At 38.7% G+C, this 24,596-nt stretch overlaps 1 protein-coding gene across 1 annotated transcript in view; it reads right to left on the bottom strand.

Moving 5' to 3' along the window:
* PTPRO (protein tyrosine phosphatase receptor type O) overlaps nucleotides 1-24,596 on the bottom strand; it is a 255,206-nt gene that overhangs the window by 60,755 nt on the left and 169,855 nt on the right. Inside the window, exons 8-12 of the mRNA XM_061125072.1 lie at nucleotides 23,321-23,441; nucleotides 22,785-22,978; nucleotides 21,362-21,473; nucleotides 16,172-16,323; nucleotides 14,621-14,741 (exon numbers count right to left, since the gene is read on the bottom strand). Coding sequence (XP_060981055.1) covers nucleotides 14,621-14,741; nucleotides 16,172-16,323; nucleotides 21,362-21,473; nucleotides 22,785-22,978; nucleotides 23,321-23,441 — 700 coding nt within the window. The remainder of the gene's footprint in view (nucleotides 1-14,620; nucleotides 14,742-16,171; nucleotides 16,324-21,361; nucleotides 21,474-22,784; nucleotides 22,979-23,320; nucleotides 23,442-24,596) is intronic.

The raw sequence follows: 24,596 nt of genomic DNA, 5'->3' as shown, positions 1-24,596 counted from the left end.
AGCATCAAGTAAGATCAGACATGTCGGCATTGAATTTTAACATTCTCTGCTTTTGTAAGGTGATTGTATTTGTAAAAAGTCATCAGCTCTCGGTGGCAGAGTGAAAGACTGTTGTGAATTAGAAGTATTTTCAGTGACCAAAGAAATAAGAGATACTGGAATACACATTTCCTCTGGTCTGGCTGAGAACGTGGATGCAGGTAATGAGTGGATCCTTAGGAAAATATCCAAAGGATCTGGAACCTCTAACAGCCAAGTAACAATTTCTTTTTTCCTCAGGTGGTATATGAGGCAATAGATTATTCCAAAATCACTGTACCCATTATTTCTGCATCTTTTTCTGAAAGACAGCATGCATTTCAGTTCTGTAGGTTAATGAGAAATATTCACAAGTCACCTGTTTGAAAAGACTTACGATCTCTGTGGTAGGGATATTTTCCTAGATAGATTGGGGAGAAATTCCACCCTGCTATTCTGAAGAAAATAAAGAAAGTCATCACAATATTTCATAAGTTGAGGTATTTCATAAGTATAATTGGATTAGGAGTGACTACTAATTAAATTTCACTACTCAGGACAATATCTGCTCCAGTGAAAGTGAAAGTCACTCAGTTGTGTCTGACTCTTTGGGACCCCATGACTATACAGTCCACGGAATTCTTCAGGCCTGAATACTGGAGTGGGTAGCCATTCCTTTCTCCAGGTAGCCATTCCCTTCTCCAGGGGATCTTCCAAACCCAGGGATTGAACCCAAGGCTCCTGCATTGCAGGTGAATTCTTAACCAGCTGAGCCACAAGGGAAGCCTCATTTGCCCCAGGGGATGTATTAAAATATTAGGACTGTATTGTGCTACACAGTAACTGTTAGCCACATGTGGCTACTGAATGCTTGAAATCTGGCTAGTCTAAATTGAGAGATGATATAAGAGTAAAATACAGACTGGACTTCAAAGACTTTATTTCAGTATGAAGAAAGAACAACAATATCTCATTAATAGTTCTTTATACTGACTACACACTGGAATGAAACTATTTTGGATTTACTGGTTAAATAAAGTATATTAAACTCAACTTCAGCTATTTCTTTTTACTGTTTTGTAGTGTGGCTCCTAGAAATTTAAAATTACATAACTGGCTCTCACCATCTTTGAACTGGATAATGCTGGGTTAGAACATTCCTTCCTGTTTGGTAGAGAAGTTTGGAAATTCTTGGCAGAAACTGGTCAGAGGGTCCCCCTGCTGCTGGGTCTCTTCTCATGAGAAGGCAAGGTCAGCCTAGGATGGCTGAGAACAGTGGTCTTAAACTTTTTTGGCACTAGTGACCGGTTTCGTGGAAGACAACTTTTCCCTGATCTGGGGCAAGGGTGGGGTGGGAGATGGTTTCGGGGTGGTTCAAGTACATTGCATTTATTGTGCACTTTATTTCTGTTATTATTGTTGGTGGTTTAGTCCCTAAGTTGTGTCCAAGTCTTGCAACCCCATGGACTGTAGCTCTCTAGGCTCCTCTGTCCGTGGGATTTCCCAGGCGAGAATACTGGATTGGGTTGCCATTTCCTCCTCCAGGGGATCTTCTCGACACAAGGATTGAAAACATGTCTACTGCATTGGCAGGCAAATTCTTTACCATTGAGCCACCAGGGAAGCCTCTCTATTATTATTACATTGTGATACATAATGAAATAATTATACAATTCACCATAATGTAGAGTCAGCGGGAGCCCTGAGCTGGTTTTCCTGCAACTATAGAGGGGACAACCTAGATGCTCTGCATGCACAGTTCACTAGGGTTTGGACTTTTAGCCTCTAAAACTTTGAGAAAATATATTTCTGTTGTTTAAGCCACACAGTCTGTGGTATTTTGTTTTGGCAGCCCCAAAATTTGCTAATATTTTGTATTAGCAAACTAATACAGTATCTTACTGCTCAAAATATCAAATTCAGTCTAGTTCACAAAGGGGAGAGATATGAAGATTTTGTTAATGTTATGAAGAGTAAATGAGCTTTAATTTAATGTATATAAGACACTGTATATAACAAAGTCATGGACATAATAGTTATGGAACATCTTCTGGCTATCATTTTCTATCTAAATGATATTTTAAATTTTTTTTCAAAATTCCTCTTCTCCAAGTCTGATGTCCTTTGGTTTAAAATAATTTCAGAATCCATGATATTTGATTTGCAAACCTATGGCCATGGGGAAAGGAGACAGACATGCTATTTTTACAAAATGGGATGCAGATACACAGCTGTTTGTTTTTAATTTTTGGCCACTCTCTGTGGCATGTGGGATCTTAGTTCCCCAACCAGGGATCGAACCTGCACGCTCTGCATTGGGAGCACAGAGTCTTAACCACTGGACAGGCAGGGAAGGCCCACAGGGTTGTTTGTTTTTATTTTTTTTGGAATGGAAATTTTTATTTCTGGATCACAGGTTTGTGAAAAGAAAAACACATTTGGGTTGGGTGCTTTTTCAAGCACTTGTTTCCAGGAGCCAGGCTCTTCCCGTGGGACAGAATTCAGTTGTTTGTTTTTAAATACTCTCAACACTGCAAGTGTTTTACCTGACTGCTTGGCCCTCTCTTTCCTTCTCATCTCTCCCCTTCAGTGCCACTCCTGCTTGAGTTGGGAATCCAACCTAATTTTATAGGAAATCAAGTACCAGGCACAGAACATGGGCTGAATGGAGAGCCATGATGCTCTCCCTACCATTTAATGTAGGATGGATTATGAGAGATTCACGACACTGGATCTCTGGGGAGTGATGGAGACCTCCAGTGAAGTATGAGCAAGTATTTGATTCTCATTCTCTGCTCCAGTACAAATCTCTTTCTTTCCTTGGGAATTCCAAAGGGAGTCAGGTGTAATATTCAGCCTTGGAACAGAATGGAAGATATTTATTGCCTAAAATCCATCTTTCTCTGACAGTTATTATATTGTTTCTTATTTTAATGTGACCCATTCATTTAGCTGCCGATTGAATTATGTTAATGAGGCTAAGATGCTATCCATGAAAGTCAACTGGTTTTCTTCCGTTTGTGTTTTACACCTTTAAAATTGGTGAGTCGGTTTACAAATGTGTGACATTGAAGATTTGGAGAATTCAATAGAAAAACATTGTAAAAAATGACTGACACGGCAAAATCTATTTTCAGTCCTCAGCCTGACTGACAGTAAATTGCTACCGTCCTCTTGACACAAAAGTTGGTCTTTAACATTTATAGTATAGTAAGTCTTTGGAATCTATTTTTATTTTCCTCAACTCAAGTCTTCTACCTTAAGCAGTGTAAACCATAGAACCTGGCCAAAGAAAACATCTGTGACTTAAGCGGTGTAAGCTGCATAAATTACATTCAACTTGGTTAAAAACAACATCTGCAGAAGAGAGCACTCTTTGAAAGGAAAAAAAAAAAAAACCCCAAAAACCCTAAGGGTGAGTTAAGATTGATATGCCATGAAATTAAAAAGAGGAGAATGCTTATTAAACAAGACACTTTTGTTAGATCTGACATTTCCCAGGCCTATTCCTTTATTGACTTCAGGAGATTTCTTTTCCTACATAAACTTCATAAGTAATTAGAACTTTTATAGTAACACTGGGGAATATGTAATAATTCAGGCAAATGTTTAGCACTAAATTACATTAGGCCCATTTTATGTACAGAACATAGAATTTTCTCAGGAATCCCTGTCATTTCCATTGTTGTTGTTGTTCATTTGCTAAGTCCTGAAAGACTCTTTTGCAACCCCATGGACTGTAGCCCACCAGGCTTCTCTGTCCATGGGATTTCCCAGGCAAGAATCCTGGAGTGGGATGTCATCTCCTTCTCCAGGGGATCTTTCTGACCTAGGGACTGAACCTCTGTCTCCTGCATTGGCAGGTGGATTCATCACCACTGAGCCACCAGGGAAGCCCTGTTGTTTTCATTACATTTTAAATAAATTCTTGATGGCTTAATGATGGCAAGAGTAAAATCCTTTTCTAGGAATCATTGGGTAAGTTTATGGTACTACAGCTCAAGTCACTTCTAAAGATTTATAGCATTTTTCAGAGAAATCTCTCTTTGAACTTCACTTAGTTTAAAACAAAAGATCTTACTTCCTCCTTTGTTAGTTCCAGGAATATGTCTTTTTGCTTGGCTTTTTTTTTTTTTTTTTTTTTTAAGTTAGGACTTGCGTATTGCACAATTCCCAGAAAAAAAGTCACTACTTTTACTGTGTCATTTACCTCATTGCCTTTACTCTGAACTCAGTTATGAATAAATCCTAAAGCTGAAAGGAACATTAAAGATCATTTAGTCCAGACCCTCATTTTGTAGAAAAGGCAGCTGAAAGTCAAAGGGCCGGAGTCACCTTTCTAAGATGACACAATCTGACTGTGAAGGCAAGTGCTCTGAGTTAAGGGTCTCCCTTCTGTACACGCTTCCTTCCTAAACACATGAACATTTTCCATTAACTTCCATATAACTGGGGTGATGAAACTTCCAGATGATGAAACTTCTGGAAACTGCCTTTGTCCAGAAGACAACTTTTCCAGAGCAGGAACTTGCTTGTGTATTTAAATCTGTGCCAGACATCACAATAGCTGTCCCATCAGTCCAGCATCCAGATTCTTGTAATATATTGAAGAGAAACAAGCAAAACATGCAAGTCACTTTACAGTGGGCAGGACAAATGCTTCTAAGGAAGTGCTGAAATTGTGTGACAGGGCTGTGGACAGCTGGCAAACTTCAGCATTACTCAGAAAACCACCGTGATGAGAAATGGGGGAGACATATGTTGAGGACAGGTATCGATTTGTCTTGTGCCCAGGAATGGAGCCATGGAACAGTGACATGCATGGCAGCCTAATCAATGAAAGGGGGTTTCCTCTGCAAACCAAAGGAAATTGCATGTGTTTATGAGAGGTCAAACAGATGAAAACTGTTACAAACTTCCTCTATCAGTTCCATTTACTCACACCCCCGCCGCCATAATGCCCTTCATAACACACTGTGATTTGTTGCCTTACTACAGATCCACCCAGCCTAAGGCCACCCCCCCCCACAACGGCACCCTGGGTCCCAAATCCTTTGGCCCAATTAAAGACATCACCCCAACAAATCTCACCTCTAACTATCCTGCATCATCATTTCCCCTGCTCTGTTGAGCCATTCTGATTAGCTCAAAGACAAGGTGTTTTCACCCACTTAAAGGGAAGGAAAAATAAAATAAAAACCAGCTAAACAAATACAACTGGATCCTTTTATCATTAGCTACTGCCCATTTTCTCGGCTTCCCAGGTGACAATAAGAAACCTATGCACCACAGCAAAGAGTAGCCCCCTGCTCTTTGCAACTAGAGGAAGTCTGCATGCAGCAACTAAGACCCAGAGCAGCCAGAGAAAAAATATGAGACAAAAACCTTGCATGATTTGCTCCCTTGCTGCCCTTCTTCCTTCTCGTTCGTTCCATCTCAGCCATACTGCCTTCCTAACTTTCCCTTGAACTTGCCAGGCACATTGCTGGTTTTTTTTTTACACAAATGTTCATAACAGCTTTATTTGTAATAATCCCAAACTAGAAACAATCCAGATGGCTTTCACTGGATAAGTGATTAAGTAAGCTATGGTATAGCCACATTACAGACTGCTACACAGCACTAAAAAAGACACGACAATTGATACATGCAACAGTTTGGATGAATCTTATGCCAGAAAATCATGCCAAGTGAACAAAAAATTCCTGATAAGTTACATATTGTATAATTCCACTTACATAGTATTCTTTTTCTTTTTTAAAAAATAAATTTATTTTAATTGGAGGATAGTTACTTTACAATATTGTGATGGATTTTTCATTACACCAACATGAATCAGCCATGGGTGTACATGTATGCCCCCAGCCTGAACCACCCTCCTTCCTTCCTCCCTACATTGCTGCCAGTTACCTGCCCGGCTTCCTCCCGAAGCTCCCTCAGAATCTGTCTGAAATAGCATCTTCCCTGTAAAGCTTACTCTATCTCCATTCCTGCAGCTGCCCAGAACTTTCCTTTCCTTTCCTTTCTCATTTCCTGCTTCATTTTTCTCCATAAAACTCATCACCACTTGACATCCTTATGCTTATTTGATCATTTCTTTCTCTCCATGAGAATGAGGGTAGACATTTTTGTCAACTTTGTTCATTTCTGTATCACCAGCACTTAGATTAGTGTGTAGGATACAATAAATGTTAAGTACAGATTGGTTGATAGAATAAATTAATTTTTTAAAAGTAGAGTACCCTAGTTATTTTATTAGCTTCTAATTGACTGGTGGTGTATATATATATGTTCTACTTGGTAAATTTTGTGCCAGCCACCATAGTCATACGATTACCCCAAGTTAATAGAATAACTACCTAAAGTGTTAGTTGCTCAGTTGTGTCCGACTCTTTGTGACCCCATGAACTGTAGTCCAGCAGGCTTCTCTGTCCAGGGGATTTCCCAGGCAAGAAAACTGGAGTGGGTTGTCATTTCCTTCTCCAGGGCATCGTCCTGAGTTGGAGATTGAACCCAGGTCTCCTTTATTGCCGGCAGATTCTTTTCCTTCTGAGCCACCAGGGAAACCGAAATAAAAATATCTGTCTCTATGTATATATATAAATAATATGCATACTTTCTTTCCTTTCTCATTTCCTTCTTCCCTTCAATCCATTCATTCGTCCATTTTCCTGTCCTCTCTCTGTGCTACATTGACACAGATATATTCATCCTCTTGTTGAACTCGTTTCTGCTTATTTGTTTTGGTGGGGGATAACAAGTTAGTCACTTTCTGGAAGAGGATTCACAGAAAGGAATGGGTGGCCCGGGAGGGGTACTTTAGACATCAGTTGTCTGTGACTCACAGCACTTCACTCATTTATTACCAAAAATAAGAACTGCATATATCTAAGTAACTATTTCCAAAATTGTAAACTCAGTGACTTCAGCACAAGAATTAAACACATTTTCTCAACTGAGAATGAGACCCAGAAGGTCAGTACCTTGCAATGGCTGGGTTTTTATAAAGTCTGAAATTACATTTCATCAGAATGGATATAATTATTTGCATCTACTGAAATTTGATGTGTGTGTGTGAGAGAGAGAGAGAAAGATAGGAGAAAAGTGAAGATTCAAATATCCCTTCCAATTCCCAATATCTGTGTCCATAGTCAAATTATGTTTTAAAGATTTCTAATCTATATAAAAACTTTCATGACTGAGACTAAGGAAATCAAGCCAATTTCACAATGTTCAAATTCCCAAACAGGAACAGAAAGCCACAGGAATGGATGTGAGGCTCTTCCCTGCTCTGTTAAATGTGTTCATAGAAACATGAAGTTTTAGAAATAATCCACCCCCAATCCAGGAAGACATAAGCAACAGATGGATTAAAAAGCACTATTTCTAGATCCAGGCTCAACAGTGTGTAATGTGGGTCAGATTTCTCTAGATTTCAGCTTGCCCAAGGGAGGACGTAACACTGAATTGTTCCCAAATCTCTTCCACAGCTAAGGTTATCTGAGTGCTTATCTTGAACCCGTCTGAACAGGTTTGTAGTCAGGATAAAGCAGACCTCTTACCAGGTTGGTGTACATACAGTTTTTTGCCTTTCTCTGACTTTATTGCCTGTTCCTTCCAGGTTTCTCTTGCTGTCTCCCCTTCCTCTACTCAATCACTAAATGCTGGAGTAGTTCTTCTTGCCTAGACCAGAGCTCTTTTTCTCTATTTTTAATTAGTATCTAATTATTCAGTCACTCCCAAATTCATATTTCCAGCCTAGAATTCTCCCCTGACCTCCAGACTCATATATCAATGGACTTCCCTGGTGATTCAGATGGTAAAGAATTTGCAATGTAGGAGATCCAGGTTCAAGCCATGGGTCGGGAAGATCTCTTGGAGGAGGAAATGGCAACCCACTCCAGTATTCTTGCCTGGAGAATTCCATGGACAGAGGAGCAAGGTAGGCTACAGTCCATGGGGTCATAAAGAGTCAGACACAACTGAGTGACTAACACTAACACTACATATCAATAGTCTCTTTCCTCGACAAATGCACTTTTGATTTTTTATGTCTGAGGAAGAATCCTTGACTCTCAGCTTGCATCCAGGTGACTCCGCTTCTTGTTTTTCTAGTCCTTTCAATCTCAATAAATTGCCCTACCCTACCCTAGTTGCTCAAGAGCAAAGTCTAGGAATCATTCTTAATTTCTGTTTCTCTCATCCGAAAGTTTTGTGGACACAACCTCCAAAATAGTTCCTGAATTCTGCCCACTTCTCTCCATCTCCTTACTACCATTTTGGTCAAAGTCACCATCATTTCCCAAGGCATTTATTTGAATTAGAATGCTGTTTTTAAGGCTAGTGATGACTAACCCCTTAATTGGTTCCCCACCTTTATTTTTGGCCCCCAAATCCTTTCTCTCTTGATCAACCAGAACGATTGTTTTAAATATAAGTCAGATTATTTGTTTCATTCTCTAAATGACCTCAAATATGCAACCTGAAAATAAAATCTCAACTCCAAGCCTTGTTATCCTCTATAATGTGAATTCTCCTGATTCTTTCTGCCCAGGTGCTCTTGCCCAACCTTTTCATGGCTGGTCCTTTCCTGTTATTCAGATCTCTTCTTATTGCTTCTTCAGAGAAAGCTTTTACTGGAAAGCCATCTGCATTGTGCTACCCTATTTTAATGTTCTTCCCTGGTGGCTCAGAAGGTAAAGAATATCTGCCTGCAGTGTGTGAGACCTGGGTTTGAATGGGAAGATGCTGGGAGGAGGGAATGGCAACCCTCTCCAGTATTTTTGCCTAGAGAATCCCATGGACAGAGGGGCCTGGTGGGCTACAGTCCAGGGGGGTTGCAAAGAGTAGGACACAAGTGAGCACACACACATAAGAAGTCTGGCATCTGAACAGTGCTTAGAAGTTTCTCAGCACATATTTGTTAAATAAATTAATGAATGGATATGTTATTACTGTTCGGGGAACCACTGACTGAGATCATCCACCATGGCCAGGTACCATAGTAACCACTTGCACGAGTTATCTTACAACAGAAGGTCCTGGTAAGGGACATTGAACTAACAAGTTACCACCAACTGGAAGAATTCAGGAAAGGTCAAAAGGAGAGAGATTTCAGTCCAAATGTCCCACCAGCCTCTCAGGATACTTCTCGCTGGAATTCATCTTGATTGAGCAATCTGTGTGCCATCAGGAAGAACCCTGAGTCAGAACAATTGCCCAGAGACAACCCAGAAACTAACCCCATCACCATAATGGCAGAGAAGTTCTCCTGGTTTCCCTTACTCTATTGCTAATGGCCTGGGCACCCGTTCCCAATAAAATCTCTTGCTTTGTCAGCATGTGTGTCTCCTCGGACAATTCATTTCCAAGTGTTAAACAAGAGCCCACTCTCAGGCCCTCTTCTAGGTCCCCCTTCCTGCAACATTACTATATATCTATTTTATGAATCTGATTCTTATTTGGTTTTCATTCTTAATTCTTTCCCTCACACCTTCTTTCCTTCTTTTCCTTTTTTTTCAATTGGACAACTGATTGTCTGATGTAAACTTACAAATCCGCTTAACGTTTCACCAGAGTTCCAGGTTGATTCACCAAGACTAGAATTTATGACTGGTTGCTGGTTGAAGCCACGATTGCATGCAGACCAATGAGTACTTGTAAAATGACAAGTCTTAATGCAGATTTGATTGACAGTTGTGTTGACTACCAAAGGGAACTGTCATCATTTACCATTGTACTACCATGAAACTCTTGGCAACCTAAAATTCATAATGGGATGACTGGCTCAAAGCCTTGTAAACAGCACCATTAGCAGTATTGTCTTCTCCTGGATGTTCATTGATGACATAATAATTGAATAATTTTGGTAGTGTACCATCTTGGATTAATTTATATTGTTCTGGATTCACTGATAGAATGTTTTCTTTCCTCAGATGGCAAGAATGAGTGTTTTATGAAAAAAAAACTTGCAAGTCAATTAATACTAAAGCAAAATATTTCACTTCTCTGAAAGATGAAACTTGTTTTGGTTAAATATTAACTAGAATACTAATTTCAACTTTGAGGTCTGTAGTTTCATTTTCATTCAACAAATACCTATTAAGTATCTACAGCAGAGAAGGCATTGTGTTGTAGAAAATTGAAACAGCTTATAAAATACAATAATGTGATAAGCAGAATGGAAAACAGACCTTTAAACAAATGGATAAAAAGTATGTTATTTTGTTTTCAGAAAAGAAAAGGCTGAGGACAGATACATTATATAAAGATTGTCTTGCTTCAGAGAGGAACAAGATCAAGGCAATATTCTATCTGATATTAAGATATCAACATGGAAAAGCTGATTGATTCTAAGGGTAATGATTTTCTATAAATAATTGCTGTGGGAACTTGCTTCCCTACTGGAAACATTTAAAGGAACTTCCTAAATTGGTGGAGGCAATCCTGTCCATTAATGGAGAGATATGGAGGCTCAAAACCCAATGGTAAGTTTGGGAAACAAAGTCAGTTTCTTAGTCCTACTCTTATTTGTGTGAGTGTAATTGTTCCAGTTTATGACTTTAACCCATATTCCTGAGACTTCATAGATCATTCATAATGTCACATAAAAATGACAGCAAAACATGCAATAGGCCACTGAATGCTACTTTGGTAAGACCACCCCTGAACTTGCACCTTAAGGGAGACCAACATACCAAATGAATTGGAGAAAGCATCTAGAAGCTTGGGAAGAGAAGGCCTTAGGGAACACAGGCAGAGTCTTCAAGTAATTCCAGTTACCTGGAAGCAAACTTTGAACTAACATTCATACAGAAGACAAAAATCATATGTAAGACAGCAAAAGAGACACAGATGTAAAGAATAGACTTTTGGACTCTGTGGGAGAAGGCGAGGGTGGGATGATTTGAGAGAATAGCATTGAAACATGTATATTACCATATGTGAAATAGATGACCAGTCCAAGTTCAATGATTAAAACTGGAAATAGAACTGCCATATGACCCAGCAATCCCACTTCTGGGCATACACACTGAGGAAACCAGATCTGAAAGAGACACGTGCACCCCAATGTTCATCGCAGCACTGTTTATAATAGCCAGGACATGGAAGCAACCTAGATGCCCATCAGCAGATGAATGGATAAGGAAGCTGTGGTACATATACACCATGGAATATTACTCAGCCATTAAAAAGAATTCATTTGAACCAGTCCTAATGAGATGGATGAAGCTGGAGCCCATTATACAGAGTGAAGTAAGCCAGAAAGATAAAGAACATTACAGCATACTGACACATGTATATGGAATTTAGAAAGGTGATAACGATAACCCTATATGCAGAACAGAAAAAGAGACACAGAAATACAGAACAGACTTTTGAACACTGTGGGAGAATGTGAGGGTGGGATATTTCAAAAGAACAGCATGTATACTATCTATGGTGAAACAGATCACCAGCCCAGGTGGGATGCACGAGACAAGTGCTCCAGCCTGGTGCACTGGGAAGACCCAGAGGAATCGGGTGGAGAGGGAGGTGGGAGGGGGGATCGGGATGGGGAATACATGTAAATCCATGGCTGATTCATATCAATGTATGACAAAACCCACTGGAAAAAAAAATAATAATAAAAATAAATAAATAAATAAGAAAAAAAAAAAAAAAAAGAAGAAGGGCATTCAGGGCCTGTGTACTGGGACAACCCAGAGGGATGGGATGGGTAGGGAGGTGGGAGGGAGGTTTCGGAACACATGTACACCTGTGGCTGATTCATGTAGATGTATGGCAAAAACCACCACAATATTGTAAAGTAATTAACCTCCAATAAAAATGAATAAATTAAATTTTTTTCAAATAAGAGATAATGGTTGGAATTGCTAAGCAAATGATTTTTTTCTTAATAAATAGATCATCTAGTGTTGGAAACTGGTGATCTCCACATTCCTGAAATTCAAGTCTAGACTGCTAGGGAGGAGTAGATTGTGGGCAGTGCAAGAAAGATTTAACTTAACTCATGAGTCTTGATAGGAGCAGTAGAGCCCCCTTGAGGGTGCTTGGAAATTTGCAGAAATATTTTTAGCAGTCAGGATCACAAAGCCACAGAGTCAATCAGACTTCTGTGGGCAGGGCTCAGAAATTCTAGATGTCTTTCTATGATCAAGAATTTTCGAAGAGAAAAATTGTCCCATGTCCCACATTCCACACAAACGTCTAATTTTGCGACCAGAATAAATTCATTATAAATATAATTACTAGTACGTTATCACACAATTAATATGGAAAAAATTATCATTCTAATTAAAGTAAGTCAGGCAGAGAAAGACAAATCATATGATATTACTTATAGGTGGAATTGAATTTAAAAATGATATAAATGAACTTATTTGAAAAACAGAAACATACTCATGGTTTTAGAAAACAAAGCTATAGTTACTGAAAGGAAAATATGGGGAAGGGGAGGGATAAGTTAGAAGCTTGGAATTAACAAACACACTCTGCTATGTATAAGATAAATAACCAACAAGGACCTACTGTATAGCACAGAAAAGTCTACTCAATATTCTTAATAACCTATATGGGTTAAGAATCTGAAAAAGAATGAAAATATGTATATGTATACCTGAATCACTTAGTAAGACACCTGAAACTAACACAATAATGTTAATCCACTGTACTTCAATAAATTTTTTAAAATGAAAAACTACTGAAAAACTACTCAATAATTTACTGCCCATATTGTCTAATTAGTACATCATGCATTTTCAATTATCTATTTAATTCTAAATGTTTTCAGTGCAAGAGTTCAGTTTTCATCACGGCAAATAGGAGACAAAAAAGATTTAAAACTTAATGTCTTGTGCATTGAATTATAGAGAAATGCAACTAGTGGATAATCTGAGAAAATATTGTGCTCTGTTTTGTTTCAGATTTTCCAAGAGTTTCTAAAGCATCACTGACAGCACTACTGCTCCTGGGATTTAAGCTGCTAATAAATCACCCTGGTTCATTCTTCACCTATAGCAGTACATATGAACATAGTAATAACAGAGACTATTTGAGACTTTTATGGACAGACTCAGGTACAGAGTACAAGCTAGTAGACATCTGAAACAATGATGTCAGTAAGTTGCACTAAGTATTTTGAAAATATTTTTACTGCCACTCTATATGTAAATTTATTTTTTATTGAATTATACTTGATACACAATATTGCATTAGTTTTAAGTATAAAATGTAATTATTCAATATTTTTATGGATCATGAAATGATTTCATGATGTCTAGTCATGTATAGACTTTATTTTCAACCATTAAAATGATGAGGTCTTGGCTGTAAAAATTGCATATTGATGTGCATTTATTTTGGGGTTATCATCCTTAAACTGACACTGCCCAAGAAGTCTACCACCCAACTTTTTGCCAATATGTTCTCTTTTGCAATTATAGGATATCATCTCTGAGGCCCCTTTAAGTACCAGAAACTAATTTTTTTTAAAGTCTTTATTGAATTGTATTACAATATTGCTTTTGTTTTTTTGGCCGCAAGGTATGTGGAATCTTAGCTCCCTGATCAGGGATTGAACTCGTGCCCCTTGCAATGGAAGGCAAATTCTTAACCACTGGACCACCAGGGAAGTCCCCAGAAACTAAATATTTTAACACATGGTATTGTTGAATGTAGAAGATGTGTTTTGCATTACATAGTGTCACTTCCCAGTTGCTTTTCATAATACACTTATTTTAACTCCACGCAATAAATTCCAGCTCATTTGTAAGAATATACTTTCCTCATTTTCCCTTACAGCTCATCATTTTTCTTAGCAAGTTATCCTCACTCTATTTCCACTTTCTTTCATCATAAGCAAATATATCTACTCTCTTAGTATTTCTCCTAACTCTAGTTTTTATTCTAGGGCCTAACTGCATTTAAGCTTGACAATTATTTATTTTTCATTAATAGTAATGAATGAGTTATTATGAATTTGTTCATCCTTTATTTTTATCCTTCTTGTGTGGAAGAACTACAGTTCCTGTTACTTCTTACAAACTCATATTTATTCATTTTCATTGTAGGTAGTCATCAGGTAGTCCCATTACGACTTTTAGAAGAGTGAAAAGCTGTACCTGAACACATACATAGGGGATCCATGTTATTTTTTTATATATAAATTATTGTCCTTTTATCTTGATTTTATTTTAGAATTAGGATGCTACATCAAATTTGAAAAATCAAAATGTGGATTATTTTATCTATGAAGTTCAGCTTTATTTATGTAAAAGGGAAATAGTATCTGATAGGGTTGAGAATATCATACTAGATAATAGCTAAGGTCCTTCCATCTGTAAAATCCTAAGAGTCTGTGGTTCTTCTAACCTTACTATGAACAATGGACTCCCTTCTCCCAATACAGTAGACACTGTCCTCAACAGTACATGTTGAATGTACTTTTTTGATAGTGTAAAGTCCTTTTTGCATTTATAAAAGGCACTGAACCAGTTTTTTCCCTTTCTTTGAATTGAGAAGACCATGCTAAACCAAGAGATACAAACACTAGTCCTCCAGCATGATTATTTGCACACACACACCTGTGTTCTCCTCTTACCTAGTTTGACAAGACGGAGCATGGAGGTGTTACTTCCTCTCTCTGTGCAAGCAGTTACCGAGAGATTGTAGATATCTCCAGGAGGCAGGCTGAGAACTGCAGTCATGACATTGCGCGTTACCTGCAAGATCACCAAAATCAAGCTGTAGGGCTATCACAGACATCCCATCTCTGTTCTGTGCTGCAGTCCACAGCTGATTAAACCTTATGGATATGCCATTTCCTCTGAAAATGATACAAATTCCTCAACTGAGCCAAATACAAGGCAGCTCTAAATAAGCACAACACAGATCAGAATGTTTTTTGTGATTAATTCCTTTGTTTGGAGTAGGTATTTTTATGATTTTTTTGTGTCCCTCTTGCATTCACAGCAAATTTTAGAAAAAGCAGTTGCTGGGTTGCAAAAATAGGAACATTGTTCAGCCCATGCTGAGAAGCTCAAAAGAAACTTACCCATATCCACAGACACCTGGCCTCTTAACTAAAGACTACATTTCCTGGTTTCTAATATTGATAGTGGGGACCATGTGACCCAATTCCATTCAATGGATTGTAAGAGGCAGTCCCATGGTCAACTTAGAGTTTTGTTCACACCTGTTAAGTGCTGGACCTCCACATCTTCTCTTTTTCCCTTCCTGCAGGCTGGAATGTGGCTGTAATGGTGAGCTGAGCTAACCTATGATGATGATAACCGGGTGATGACTATACGCAGTGGCAGATGGAGCAGCAAAATAGAACAGATCTGGACTCTTGAATAATCTTTCATGGCAGAGGTGCCCTTTTAGTCCCGGGCACCTTGAGAGAGATATAGATGTTGATATTTTTTAAACCACAATCTTAAAAAAAATTTTTATTTCAATTGTTTAGTTGGTACCCTAACGAATACAATGTCAAAAAGTTTAATAAACCAGGAGAGAAATCAGTACTTCCAAAGCCTCCAAATATTGAGGGTGTTAGGGACATACGGAGAAAAAAGTGAAAATACTGTGCTTTTCTTGAAAATGTTTGGTATTATGAAGAAAAAGTTCAAATCGTAACTTTAAATATAGGTGAAATCAATTACAACAATTACAACTATTAAAAGTTAAAAGGTAAGCTCTGTGAAAGAAGGCCTTCAATTTTTGTTCACTATCCTATGTCCAGAGAGGCTTCTCAGGTGGTGCTCGTGGTAAAAACAAACAAACAAACAAACAAAAAAAACCTGCCTGCCAATACAGGAGACTCAAGAGAGAGAGGATTCTAAGATCCCCTAGAGGAGGAAATGGCAACCCACTCCAGTATTCTTGCCTGGAAAATTCCATGGACAGTGGAGCCGGGCCGGCTACAGTCTTTGGGGTTGCAAGAGTTGGACACAACTGAGCATGCACATGCGCATGTGTGCATGCACACCCACACCCACACCCCGCCCCCCCACAATCCCCAGAACCATAAACAGTGCTAACTGGCATGCAAACACTTGTTTAATGTCTCAGTAAATGTCTGCTTCATGATTTTCAATAGTATATGCAAATAAAGGTCAGGTGCCCAAAACTGGGACTCAAAGAAACATACACTCTTTTTAATTTTCTTCTTTCCTTCTGCAACAACCATCCAGTGGAGCATCCTAGAATGGGAGAGGTCTGTGGTGTCATCCCCGTAGGTCCAACTGATGTACAGCAGACTGTTGAAATATTCCACAGACGTGATTTCTGGAGCAACTGGGGCTACAATGGAGGGAAGAAACACACTTTAATTTAGTAGATTCCTAGTAATTAAAGAACTTATCAATAGAACGTGAAATCCCATACAGAGCCTGTGCTTAGTCATTCAGTCGTGTCCAACTCTTTGTGACTCTAGGGACTGCAGTCTGCCAGGCTCCTCCATCTATGGGGATTCTCCAGGCAATGATACTGAAGTGGGTTGCCATGCCCTCCTCCAGGGGATCTTCCCAAAGGGATCCCCAGAGGGATCAAATCCAGGTCTCCCATATTATATGCAGATTCTTTACCGTCCAAGCCATCAGGGAAACCCAACTCTATACAGAGTTTAAAGAATTAATATTCACACCTCATGATGGACTTCCCAAGTGGCACTAGTGGTAAAGAACCCACTGCCAATGCAGGAGACATAAGAGATGGCAGTTTGATTCCTGGGGCAGGAAGGTCTTCTGGAGGAGGTCATAGCAACCCACTCCAGTATTCTTGCCTGAAGAATCACATAGACAAAGGAACTAGGCGGGCTACAGTCCATAGCATTGCAAAGAGTTAGAACACAACTGAAGTGGCTTAGCATGCATATACAACAGCATGCATGGTAGTCCTAGGGACTCGTGGACATGTCTGTAATATAGTGAAGTTGGGTGGTGTGAGGTGGGCAGTTATTTTGTGGGATGTTACCTTGGGTGGCTCAGACCCAAGACAGCCAGACTCAACTACGCCTGAGGAGAACACGCTTTTTTACAAAAATTTCAGTTATAAGATTACTAAAACATTAACTTGTTTGGGTCAGTTGTTCGGTTAATTTGTTGCTGTGTCAATAAATTAATATTTTTAGGCACTGGCGAACTTATTTTCCAAGCAGTACTGAAAACTCTGGGGTCCTGTAAAAATAAATCTTTTTTATTGTGGCAGCAAAGAAGTTTACAGGATTGACAGTAGGATCAATGGATAAAGGAAGAGAAAAATAAATAACATGTCCATATGATAACAAGTCAATGGCATTGACCGTGTGCAGCCTGGTGCTTTGTGGAAGGAAGGGCTCTAAATAAAGTTGCTGAAGCAAGTATTAAAGAAAGGAAGGAAGGGATTTTGAAAATCATGCTTCAAAGCTAAATTCTAACACCAAGTTTATTAATTTATTTTATAATCTTACACATTTAAATTTTTAAGAATTCCAGTTGGGGATGAGAGTTCATCACAAGCTTTGTAATACATAAGTTCTGAAAGCATACTTTAATTATTTTTAAGAGTAACTGATAATTGTGAAGATTTCAACAAACACATACACAGTTGAATTTAAATTCCATGTGATCTTGAAGATAGCCAAGCAACTGTTCTTTGCAAGATTCAGCCCCAAATCAACTAATGGTTGGAGGAGAATTTCTACACATCAAAAAGACTTATTTGGGGCTTCCCTGGTGGCTCAGTGGTAAAGAATCCACCTGCCAATGCAGGAAACATGAGTTTGATCCCCGGTCCAGGAAGATCCCACATGCTGGGGAGTAATTAAGCCCATGCACCTAGAACTTGTGATCCACAAGTGAGGCCACTGCAGTAAGCCCACACACTGCAATGAAGAGTAGCCTCACTCACTGCAACTAAGAAAGCCTGCATGCAGCAGCAGAGACCCAGGACAGCCCAAAATAAACAAATAAAATCATAAATCATAATTGAAAAAGAAGACTTATTTTTTCAACAGGCACTAATACAGATAATGAACATTCATATCTACGTTTCAGAAATAATTATCCACTGAAGAGATTTTAACAGAGTAAAAAATACATCTGTTTCATGTTGTGTATGAACATCACTTCTATATGTTTGACAATGAAAATTTTAAATTGTCAACAATATCTATAACAAGTAGCCAAACCCATATCATAGTGCAGAAAATTTTAACAAAGCATAATAACCCTGGCTTCTTAACATATTTCTACATTCTTCCCTATTTACAAGTACCTATTTTTATGCTTCTTCAAAGGGTATATTCTCATGTTCTAATTTGAATGAAGAGAAGAAACGTATTTAAAATTACAGGGATCAAGGGTGAAACAGATCACCAGCCCAGGTTGGATGCAGGAGACAAGTGCTCGGGGCTGGTGCACTGGGAAGACCCAGAAGGATCGGGTGGAGAGGGAGGTGGGAGAGGGGATCGGGATGGGGAATACATGTAAATCCATGGCTGATTCATGTCAATGTATGGCAAAAACCACTACAGAATTATAAAGTAATTAGCCTCCAACTAATAAAAATAAATGGGAAAAAAAATTACAGGGAGTTTGGGATGGACATGTACACAGTGCTATACTTAAAATAGACAACCAACAAGGACCTGCTGTGTAGCACATGGAACTCTGCTCAATGTTATGTAGCAGCCTGGAAAGGAGGGGAGTTAGGGTGGAGAATGGATATATGTACAAGTATGGCTGAGTTCCTTTGCTGTTCACTTGAAACTATCACAACATTGTTAATTGGCTCTACCCCAATACAAAATAAAGAGTTAAAAAAATAAAATTACAAAGCCAGAAGTATACGTCTCCCCGTTACAAGTACCAAGTCTTCAGATCATTCTCCTTCATGTTGTTGCTTTCAAATCAGTGTATTGCTGAAAGACCACCAGATGTCACTATTTGTTTATTAAACATTACTTGGTACAGTAGTATAATTATGAACTTGACTTGCAGACAAGTTGCCTGACAGATTGTAGACTTGAGGGCCTAACAAATCAGACCGTATTCAAGTATTTTATTCCTGTTTCCTTTTATACTACACAATTTGTCAATCTGGATTATGATTAAAAAGCATATGAAAGTGAAGTATCAGATCTTTATTTGCTTTAAAATTGAAATGAGGGAAGAAAGCTCCCCTTGCCACTAAAAAGGCTAAAATTTCAAATAGTTTTAGATAAAGTTATGAAAATAAAGCTCAGGCACCATATATGTTTTAATAACAATTTAGATTAAATGATTTAATTCTCACACTACCCTGTGAGGTATTATTATGCCCATTTAAAAATTATTTGTTTATTTGACTGCCTTGGGTCTCAATTACAGCATGTGGGATCTTCGATCTTCATTGCAGCATGCAGGATCTTTCGTCGGGTCATGTGGGATCTCGTTCCCTGACCAGGGATGCAACCTGAATTCCCTGCATTGGGAACAAAGGAGTCTTAGCCACTGGCTCACCAGGGAAGTCCATATGCCCATTTTGTAGATATGGAAATTGAGGCCATCTGTGTCAATATGCTCAGGTAAGACTGTGGACTGCCAGTGTCAACATGACTTAGCAGTTGATCCCAGGAAAAAATCAGAAATTCCCAGGAAAAAATCAGAAATTCCCAATCACTGGAGACAACAGACTGCTGACCTAGGCAAGTAGGTTGCTTACTAACCAAAGTTTATGTATGCAGACTTGGCTTTGTCCACCTAAACAGTTATCTCATGACTTCTGCCTATTCCCAGGTGGTTCCCAGCTTTCAAAGGCACACCTAAACCACTTGGGTCCAGAACTCCAAATCCTATTAATACTTCATATCTGATGTCACCCCTGGGAGACACCACAGAGACCCTGTCCAGTTAGTCTCCAGACACTGCAGTGAGTTCTAAGACAATTAGTTTTGTCCAATTAGCCACCTGTTAGGCAATATTTTCAGTCTTACCAGTGAAAAAATAGAAATTCTGGATCCTTAAGTTAATTTGTTCAAAGTTCTATAGCTGGAAATTAGCAAGGTCAGATCTGTTCAATAAGTGATCAGATGTGAAGTCTGGGCTTTTTCTAGGCAGCTGCTCCTTCTGACAAGGAAAAAGCTTTCTCAGACCACTCATCTCAATCAAGTTAAGTGTATGAATTACTGACACAGTGAAGTTTAATTATAATTAAGTATGTGATTATTGATGCAGTCAAAAAGCCTAACACAGGGCTTGTCAAATAATTGGCATTTTCTCTTTTTATGGTGGCCTTTCACTTTGCTACTCTAATATTACCATTAACGTCTGGAACAAAGGAAGTACCAGACATCAGCCAGTAAAGAAAAGCAGTGAACTGTGTAAGTTAACTGTATAAGAATCCACAAGATTATCTTTCCATTGTTTTTTAATTATTTCCATTGTTTTTTAATTGATACATCTCAAGCCTATAAAACTAGCTGTCCAGTGAGGGAAATATTTTGACAAAGTTATTCTTCATCTGAACAGTATTTTTCTTTTCTCAGTATAACTCTAATGACAGCTTTGCAGTCCCATCAAAAGTTCTTGAACAATCTTAGTTCAGACAACGAGGGTTACTGTTCTTGGCTAAATTTCTTCTCTATTGCTACCTCCGCCCACCTCTGCTCTCTCTGCCATATGATAGTGAACTATTAATACATAATTTAAGGTTCTGAGGATCCATCACTAATAGTATTGTAAGTACTTTAAGTCTGGGCCATGTATTTTGCTAAATAGCTTATTTAATTGGGACGTAATAATACATAATAGCAACAGATAATAGATACTATTATTATCCTTATTTTACAACTGAAAAAACCTGAGGCTTAGAAAAATTGCTGGAGTTTACAGGTAGAAGGCAGCAAAGTTGTGACTCACACCCAAGTCTACAAGTCTGCAAGCCTGTTTTAATTCCTGCCATGGACAATACCGCAGTCAGCCTGTGACTTTACAAATGGCTTAATTAATATGGAAATGGAGGCACTCTAGCAAATACAATTATCAAATGGATAAAATCAATTGAGTGTGGTGTGAAGTTGAAAGCTCTGCCTGTTACATCTCGATTCTAATCAATTCCAAACAATGGTGCATAAATCAAGGGCAGTGACTCGGGATAAAAAGAAATCAAGGACAGTAACTCAGAGTAAAAATTGTATCTTAATTTTTAAAGGCTATCATTTAAAGAAATCATGAACTTTCAGAATCAAGTATATCATATTCCAGGAAAGTGATGTTCATTCGGTCCTGGGTAAAGGCCTGGCATTTTCTGGAGATGAGCCCCTTCAGAACTTCCTCAAAATAGGGATCTGTTCTCATGGGACCACTTCCCACACACTCACCTGTTATGAAGCTTATAGTGGAGCTGTCACAGCAGCTGAGTTCCGGGTCTCCCCATGTTACCATGGTAACTCGAAAGTTGTAGTACCATGCTGGCAACAGATTTGCTATCCTCTAAAAAAAGCAAGAAGAAAAAGACCCAGAAGGAAAATCATATTTTTGGAATAGAGTTATATATTTCTCTTAGGCTATGAGAAAATGAGTAATTTTTAATTTCCTTTCTCTGCCTTTGGGAGGCCTCCCTGTGGCTCAGTGGTAGAGAGTCCGTCTGTCAATGCAGGAAACGTGGCTTCAATCCCTGGGTTGGGAAGATCCTCTGGAGAAGGAAACGGCAACCCATTCCAGTATTGCTGCCTGGGAAAATCCCATGGACAGAAGAACCTGACTGTCTACAGTTGATTTTGTACTTCTCACATTTTCCATTAAAATATTCTCTTTGGAATGAAGTGAGATGTAAATAAAATGATACACGTAAATTTAACATAATTTAAAAAATTATTTGAAAATACAGATAGTTTGAAAATGGGTTTTCACTTGCAGTTTCTTAAATTACACAAGTGAACTGGTACTTATTTGTAAGTGACTGGATGGACACATCTTCCTATTTCTAAGATGTGATCTTTCACAATTCTGCATTCTTTCATCTTGGACTGTTAGCATGTGTCCATACTGGGTGGCAATCATGAGAGTTGTCAAGTAAGTGGTGGACAGTTGTTTGCTTTCTGTGTGACTTGTAGATAACCCGTATTTCTAAAATTATTCCAGTCTCAGAAAGAGCAATCTTTACCTGCTCATTTGAAGAACATCACTAATGGTCTGACATTGCAGGTATCTAACTGATTTGTTGATGTTAAGAATAGTCATCACTCAAGTTAAGCAGTGTCCACTCACTACTGAATAACTAAAGGAAAACGTGTTTTCTGTCTTAGGAGCAGAAAGAAACAATAAGCATGCGATGTGCTTAGTCGCTCAGTCATATCCGACCCTTTGTGACCCCATGGACTATAGCCCACCAGGCTCCTCTGTCCATGGGGATTCTCCTGGCAAAGAATACTGGAGTGGGTTGCCATGCTCTCCTCCAGGGGATCTTCCCCACCCAGGGATCCGACACAGTTCTCCCACATTGCAGGCAGATTCTTTACCAGCTGAGCCACCAAGAAAGCAAGCATGTGACAGGACTACTAAACTGGGGATTAGCAAATACACTCAATTAAGAGTGAAAGCCAGTTTCACACAGTTTTCTCTCTCTCTCAAAATACAAAAATTAGATTAAGAGCTAAAACAATCCCAAACTTGAAAGTAGCAAGTTACCTGCATGTGTTTACAAATGATCTAGTTTACAGACATAATAATTTTTTCAGACACATTTGGTACATTAACGCATGTTGATACAGGAAAATGTGACAGCTGGTTAAGGAAAATTACCACTGAGGCAGTTAAGGAGACAGTTGCGGCTATTTCATAGTAGGTTGTCCATTCTGACGTCATTGTTGTAGGGTTGAAATAAAACATTTCGACCACATATTTTCTGAACACTCCTAAGTAAGGTCTGGTCCAGCTCAAAACCACTGCCGTAGGACCCAAGGGATAGAGCATCAAGTCTTTGATTCCAGTTGGAACTAAGAAGAAGGGAGGGGAGTGAAAAAAGAAAGTCAAGAAGGAATGTTTCATATCTTAACAATGGCTTCACATCTCTACTTACTGACTGTCTAGGTATTTCACTCTTTTGATACAATCATTGAAAACTAACCATATTTGCCTGAGATTTTCTTTTTCCTAAGTAATGAATGCCAAGGATACCTACCAGGTATACAGTTGTGGTCATTAATTACTCTGAAGGTTGAATATTGGGTGAACAAGTATGGACCTCCCATAACAGATGATAATGACTCGAACTTAGACATGGCACCCCTCCAAACAGTATTCTGATAAAGGTATTTTTCTTGTGGCTGGCAACTTACCAATAGCAAATGTCACAGGATCTGAAGGTGGTCCAATCAAAGGGCCTTTTCTTAGGTACATCACAACCTGGTATTGGGCACCAGGAACGAGATTTTCAATAATAGATTTGCTTGAGTTCACCTTTAAACCAAACACCCAATAAGATCTATTTAGAACTGGGTTTTCAGCGTGTGACTCAGAGGATAACATTGTATTCAGGGACACTGCAAACTCACAAATGCCTTTGAAATTCAGAAGCTTTTATTCATGCTGAGGAAGGTCAAGTTTCAACATTAGGATGATTTATAGTTTATGAGAAGGCTGAAGGGAACCCAGAACATTCAAATTCTATGGCTGGATTTAATAAGCCTTGTGAACTGCTCTATACCCATCAATGTCGATTGTAATTATGTACACTAGAGACACATCAACCTTTAACCAAAATCAAATCAGCAATAAACTAAGGATAGTCTGACATCCTAAATTGTAGTGTCAGCTGATTACACACAAAGATCCGTGCAGCAATGTCTTTACTCTCTCAACACTCAGAAGCATAAAACATCTAATTATAGTGATGGAAATGACCTCAGAGATTATCTAGTCCAAATCTCTCATTTAGTAGATCAAGAAGGTAAAGCTAGAGAATAGCCAAGGTCACATATTTGGATCAGTGTTGGGACTGGAAGCCTAGCATTGTGACCTCCACTCCATGATATGGGCCAAGCATCAAGACACAGCAGCAAGCACTTTACAAGGCTACTGTGACAACCTGCCAAGACTGAATCAGGAAGAATAGCCAGAACAGACTGATCACTAGTAGTGAAACTGAATTTGTAACAAAAAAAAAAAATCTCCCAGCAAGCAAAAGTCCAGGATTGGACAGTTTCACAGGGGAATTCTGCCAAATATATAAAGAAAAGTTAATACCTATCCTTCTCAAACTATTCCAAAATTTGAAGAATATAGAACATTCTCAAATTCATTGTACAAGACTCGCATTACCCTGATACCAAAACCAAGAGAGAAAATTACAGGCCAGTATCTTTGATGACTATAGATGCAAAAATTCTCAACAAAATGTTAGCAAACTGAAGTCAACAATACATAAAATGGATCACACACCACGATCAAGTGGGATTTATTCTAGTACTGTTTTATTTCTTTAAAACACATTTTAAGTGATAAAACTAATAGTGCTCATTGTTAAAATTGATCACACTGTAGAAAAGCAAATGAGGTCAATCTGTAGGCTTTCTGGTCTCCTCTCACCACTTCCCACATTTTGGCGGGCGGTCT

This window comes from Dama dama, chromosome 22, assembly GCF_033118175.1.
Source record: "Dama dama isolate Ldn47 chromosome 22, ASM3311817v1, whole genome shotgun sequence".
NCBI lineage: Eukaryota > Metazoa > Chordata > Mammalia > Artiodactyla > Cervidae > Dama > Dama dama.
The sequence above is the reverse complement of the archived record's forward strand: the minus strand, read 5'-3'. Positions and strand labels throughout refer to the sequence as shown.